Raw genomic sequence first — 6,072 nt, 5'->3', positions numbered from 1 at the left:
TACGAGGTGCAGAACAGATGAAAAGTCAATTAGATTACTAATCCATCAAGAATGAGCATCGCCGATGTTATATCGCTCACTCATTCCATGCAGATCGCTTGAAAACCAGTTCGATTGTTTTTGGTAATATGCTAATGCAATGTACAATTTAAGGGTTTATTTCTTGTTCACACCGTTTTGGCTTCGTAAACGATGAAAAATTAGAATGCAGACATTTTCGATAACGAATTTTTTTTAATGGATACTTCGAATAGCCAAATTATTATGATATTCATGCAAAAAAGCGTCTCGTATTTTGACACGATGGTAATGTTTGAATACGATCGGTTCACATCGACGTGACCGATGTGGCCAGCCAGGGTGGTCAATCGAGTTCGGTTCGCGTTATCATGTTCGTTATTGTAATAAACACGTTCACAATTTGGAAGCGCGTATTTTTAACGCAAGTGGACATTCAACCTGAAATCATATCAATTGAATGGTTTTTAATAATCAACATTTGTATGGCCATTGGCAAATATCGATGATATTTTACTAATTAAAGAATTTCCAATAGAACTTGTTTAGATTAGACTTTCTGCTCGAGCAACAGGTTCTTTTCATAGCCAATATTAATTTGCAAACCATTGACAGTCTACACAGTCCTCTATTGTTTTGTTTTATTGTTCGTTCATCCTCGGTGATCATATATAATAATCATATATGATTATTCCGTCAGGCGTTTTGTCTTAATCAGCTTATGATTTTTTGATGGACTAACAAATTGCAATGATGCATATTCAAAACTGTTAAGAACAAGTGGCCGACCGAGAAAAAAAAAATTCACAAATCGAAGTGGCTGATTTTCAAAGACGATATGAATAAGAGACGGAACCGAAAGTGGGAAATAAAAAACATCATCAACGCTATTGTAATTCTATAGGGGTATGACGACAGAGCATATTGCAGCAGCCAAATAAATATGCAAATGCAAATGTCACGTTAGAAACGTAGCACACATACAAAAAAGTTGACCACATTTTTTTTTTGTTTCTGTTGCTAATTTTCCTTTCTTTCGCATTGCGGTGCGAATTTTGTCATTGAATAATGCACAGATAGAGACCGGAGGAGAATTGGAGAGGTAGAAAGAGGTATGGTGGAAAATAGAGATAAAGAGAAAAATTTGGCATCTACCTCTTCAGTGATATTTTGTTTAACTGCTATTTTTGTTGTTTAATTATTGATTTGAATCGATACTACCCATATCTATTTTGTCCAGTTTGAACGAAAACCCAATAAAATATGCATAAATAAAAAATTCATTTTTTTCCACCAGCGCGCTGAACTTGATCGACAAATAAGTCAAAATAATATAAACACACACACACACATCTTGATGACCCTGAACATGGTCACATCCTCAAGAATCCCATAAAAGTGACTGAGTTTTTGAATCGAAGAATTTGCCATTTCAAATCGATACACGTATGGTGGTAAATCAGTTGATGTAGTCAAACATTATTTTTTTACAGTTATAGTCGCCTTTTGATGTTGTTGGTGGCATAATTTCGTTTTGATTTTTATTATGCAAATTGTATGTGGAATGAAAACGAAAATCGTCTGCCGTTAGAATATGCTGACGCCATGAGTTTTTTTTTGGTGTTTTGAACGAATGTTGTTGTTGATCCAGTGAAATAAGCGTTAGTTCATGTGTATCGTTTGTTGCATTAGCGTTGGTTAGTAGTTCATGCATTATTTGTTTACATTGAATTGAGCGCCACTGTTTCTGACCGGGCGACAGAGCTTTACCACGCCAAAAAAAACACATTCACCACAGACTCTCTTCACTCACCAAAAACGAAGACGAAACATAATGGAATGTTCACGATACGGACATTACGCCCGGTTCACACAGGCACGCATCACAATATCGGGCAAACGTCAGAGTCGATTACGATTTGACACAATTACACCGTATATTACAAACGATACCGAACCAAAACCGACCGTCCGAAAAATGTGCGACACAATTGATTGAAAGTAGTTTAGCATTTCGAATCACTTGTGTGCTACGAATTTGGAATTCAACCGGACACCATAATAGTTGGAGTTTTTTTTTCAAGTTCCCATCAACTGAAGTATTTTTATTCATCGACATTGTATTTGTTCTTAGAAGAAAAAAACTTGAACAAAATATTTTTTTTTTCGTTTGAAACAAAAAGTCTTTTGAAAGAAAAGAAAAATGATGAGCAAGCAATCGTGATTGGTTTGTCATAATATTGCATTTTGTTTGTGTTGTTTTGCTTTAGTATCATTTGCTTTGGCTAAATAAGATAAAAAGAATTCGGGGAAAAGAGCCGTCATCAATTAAATTTTAATATTACGTACACTAAACTCTGAAATATACACAATACATAAACATTTACGTTTCTTAAGCAACACACAAAAAAACATTGTTTTTCTTCTTCTACTTCGACCACTCTAGTTCTATTGGCATGAATAAAGAAAAAAAAAGAGTAAGCGGGCAAATGTTTAATGAAAACGGACATTAATTACGAATTGTGGTGATGAAAACGATTCGTAAGCAAGGAGTATATGAACCAGCAAATGGCACGGTGTGATGTTTGTTACGCTTAAATTGCATTGAAAATAATACAAACAATTGGCTCCGCTTGAAATTTGCAACGAGATAGAAAAAGAAGAGGAACGATACGAAAATACACAACTATCTGACGGTGACAGAGAGAGAGAGAGAGGAATATCAAAGTGTATTGATAAGACATTTCGGAAAACGCAAAGGCGTAACGAGAAAAACGAACAAACATCAATCATTTGAACGAATCGAAAATAAAGAAGAAGAAAAAATGTCTGCATTTACGGAGACGGCATTGATAAAAAAACTGATGGAATTGAATGCGAGCCAACAAAGTATTCAAACATTATCGTTATGGCTAATCCATCACAGGAAGCATATGGTTTTCATCGTCAAGTCGTGGTACAAGGAACTGATGAAAGGTAATAGAATAGTTCAATCAGTGTGTATGTGTGTGTGTGTGTTGATTATATGCACCATGTAACCATAACCTCAATGTGCATTCGCCTGCATCTCCCGCACTATGCGAGTGCAATGAGGTTATTGTGATGCTGCGATTGTGGTAGTAGTTGTTTTTGTTGCTGTTGTTGTTTGAAATAGAGAACTTTTAATAAAAATCAGACGTTTTTCCGTTTGCTAAAGCAATCCTAATGTTTTCGTTTTCATTTCAATCCTTTTCAATACCCTCGGCGGTTGGACAAAGCAGTGCCTCAAAGTAAGAAATTGACATACATGTACCTTGCCAACGACGTAATACAGGTATGCATCGCTCGATCGAAAATCGAAATGAATCTTCACTAAAACTAACTGTGCCGTCACAAATGCACCATATACTCGATGAAATGCAATTGTGCCGGCATTTTTCTTCATATATAGAATAGTAAAAAGAAAGGCCCCGAATATGGCTTGGAATTTGGTAAAATACTGAAGAATGCCTTTACACACATCGGCGATACCTGTTCGAGTGACGATAAAACGCTGGGCAGTTTAGGTCGTATACTTAAAATATGGGAAGACCGAGGTGTCTATGAGGAAAAACTCATCGAAGACTTTCGAAATGCACTGAATCATCTGGTGGATAAAGCAAAAAACTCCAGTGCCAGCACAACATCCAAGCGAAAGAGCACCGATGCTGTGGAAAATGGACAACGCGAATCGAGCAAAAAACAAAAGACATCGGGCGGCGGTGGTGGTGGTGGCGGCGGCGGCAAAGAGCACGGCAAACGGGAAACAATCGAAATCAATGGCACAGTTGAAACACATGTCATTCTCAGTCCAAAAATACCAGCCGGTGAGTAGCTGTCTTACACATTTTGCTGGAAATTGTTGTCACTTTTTCTTTCGTTGCATAATTAAAATGGCTAAATTGGGTTGCTTCTATTTCTTTCTGTTTCACAGGCGATCCACCCGAACCAGAGGAATTAATCAAAGCGCTACTTAGTTTAGAAAACTCAGCATCCAGCGATGCCAACATTCGTGAGCGTATTGCCAATTTACCACCCGAAGTGTCGGAGATTGCGCTGCTCTCAAAATTGGAAGACAAAGAAGCCGCCGCTAAATTAATAGTTCAGGTACAATTTCATTGCGGCGAATTTTTGTTACGGTATCTCTTTTTCTACGATAACTTTTTTATGACATTTAAAAAAAAATTCACGTATTATTTTTATTAAATTTCAATGTCAATTTAAGAAGAAGAAATGATTGACTATTTCATTTTTTTTTCTTCCAACTTTTCCCTTTATTCATTTGACGTTGATATAATAATAACCAATTTGTCACCAAAATTGAATTGAATTTTTAACTAAAAAAATTTCCATTGCCGCCCGATGTCTATTTTCATTCAGGTTAATGAAGCCGCGCAAATTCTGCACGATTACAATACGAGACTTTCGGTGGAAATGGAAGAGCGTAAGAAATTGACACAAATGCTGAAAGATTTTCAGGCTGAACAAAAAGAATTATTAGCGCAGGCCGAACAACGGCTTGAGGTACGCGGATCGAATGTGAAAATATTTATTTTTCCCCGATTGAAAATTTCGTTTGATTTCAATTTATCAAAATTGAATTTGCTTATTTCTTAATTTCATTTTAGGAATACAATAAAAAATTGGTCAAAGTGAAAGATGTTCAAAAGGAGATAAAAAATCATCTAAATAATTTGCCCGACCTTACACAATTGCCTGACGTCACTGGCGGTTTGGCGCCTCTACCATCGGCTGGTGATTTATTCAATGTCCATTCGGGATGAATTGATTTACACGCGCTCTATACAAATACACAAAACACAAAAAGAAAAATATGAAAAAATGTACCAAAACCCAAAATTGTACCATCGAACCAACCAACGTTCGGTGCCAATAAAAAACATCGGCCATTAAAAATTGTTTGACTTTTAAGCACAATTCAATTGTTTAAACACACACACATACGCAAACGATGAAAAGAAAACAGAATGAACAAAATGTGATTGATTTTTCACATCATAAAAAACAATTTATTTTCAATTGAAATTTGTTTTATTTGTGGCGATTCCGTTGTCACGCAAAAAAGCTGATTGTAAAAATTGTACTGAAAAAATTGTATGTATTCTTCAAAATAATGTCGTTGAACCAAGTCGTCAACAACCACTTAGAATTTACTAGGGAAAAAAATTAATTTTTATTGAGATTTTTTTTTTGTAAATGAAAAAAAAAACAAAAAGCAAAACAAACCTATATAGTATATACCAAAAAACAAATTGTATCCAAATGAATTTGTTAGGCCTTTATTTGAATTGTTGTTTCCAATTTATTTGAACATTTTACGGAAAGCAAGCAAAAATTTCTTTTAAAAAAAATTAACAGTGAATTCTAGAAATCAAGTATCAAGTTATTGATTTAATTTTGAAATGAAACCAAAACGAATAAATTGAAAGAATACGAAAATTGTGTTTGTGTTTAGAAAATAAAGAAACAAATTTAATATAAATGTATGCTATGCAATTGAACAACACCTAAAAAGAACAATTTCATTTGAATATAAACGACACCGAGTAAAATTAGGGAATTTTAATAGGCCCGGCCCATTCTTCGATGAATAATACAATGGCATCGGAAATGCTTTTTGCGGTGACATTTTTGGACGGTGATACCGTCAACTGATTGATTGACTGATATTTATTATTAGCCCCAGCTCTTTTAGTATTTTTTTACGATTGGCCTGCCGATGCGAACGTTGAAACATGACCGGTTGCTGACGATGCACAGAGGCTGATCGTGAATATCCAAATTGGATTCGTACAAATTGCAACCGTCTTTTGGTAATACCTGCAAACTGGAATCCAAAATCAAATGGTTTTTGTAAGTGGTTTTTATTTCTATATATTTTTTCAGTTTATTTAATATTCTCACCTGATGCAGTGAAGGGGGGACCTCTAGACACGCGACCCGAGTCGCATAATAATAAACCACCTGTAATTGTTGTTGTCCGATACGATCATGCATTCTTCCATTATCATCCTT

The 6,072-nt window shown here is 35.3% G+C and overlaps 1 protein-coding gene across 4 annotated transcripts; it reads left to right on the top strand.

The window, feature by feature from the left end:
• Positions 1-1,900: 1,900 nt before the first annotated feature.
• On the top strand, positions 1,901-5,496 carry LOC129573129 (regulation of nuclear pre-mRNA domain-containing protein 1B). 4 transcript variants are annotated; one of them, XM_055453399.1, is made up of 7 exons: positions 1,923-2,245; positions 2,465-2,994; positions 3,279-3,331; positions 3,449-3,863; positions 3,971-4,143; positions 4,417-4,560; positions 4,665-5,496. In XM_055453399.1, exons 2-7 carry the CDS (start codon positions 2,844-2,846, stop codon positions 4,818-4,820), a joined length of 1,092 nt encoding a protein of 363 aa, XP_055309374.1. In that variant the 5' UTR covers positions 1,923-2,245; positions 2,465-2,843; the 3' UTR covers positions 4,821-5,496. The 4 variants fall into 4 exon arrangements, with proteins under 4 accessions (XP_055309373.1, XP_055309374.1, XP_055309371.1 ...); XM_055453396.1 differs by having other exon boundaries at positions 1,975-2,117; XM_055453397.1 differs by having other exon boundaries at positions 1,976-2,082.
• The last annotated feature ends 576 nt before the right edge of the window (positions 5,497-6,072 follow it).

The sequence above is a fragment of the Sitodiplosis mosellana genome, unplaced genomic scaffold (assembly GCF_009176505.1).
Source record: "Sitodiplosis mosellana isolate CC-2019 unplaced genomic scaffold, AAFC_SMos_1.0 Smas_scaffold_5948, whole genome shotgun sequence".
Taxonomy (NCBI): domain Eukaryota; kingdom Metazoa; phylum Arthropoda; class Insecta; order Diptera; family Cecidomyiidae; genus Sitodiplosis; species Sitodiplosis mosellana.
This window is presented reverse-complemented; position numbering and strand designations above follow the sequence as displayed.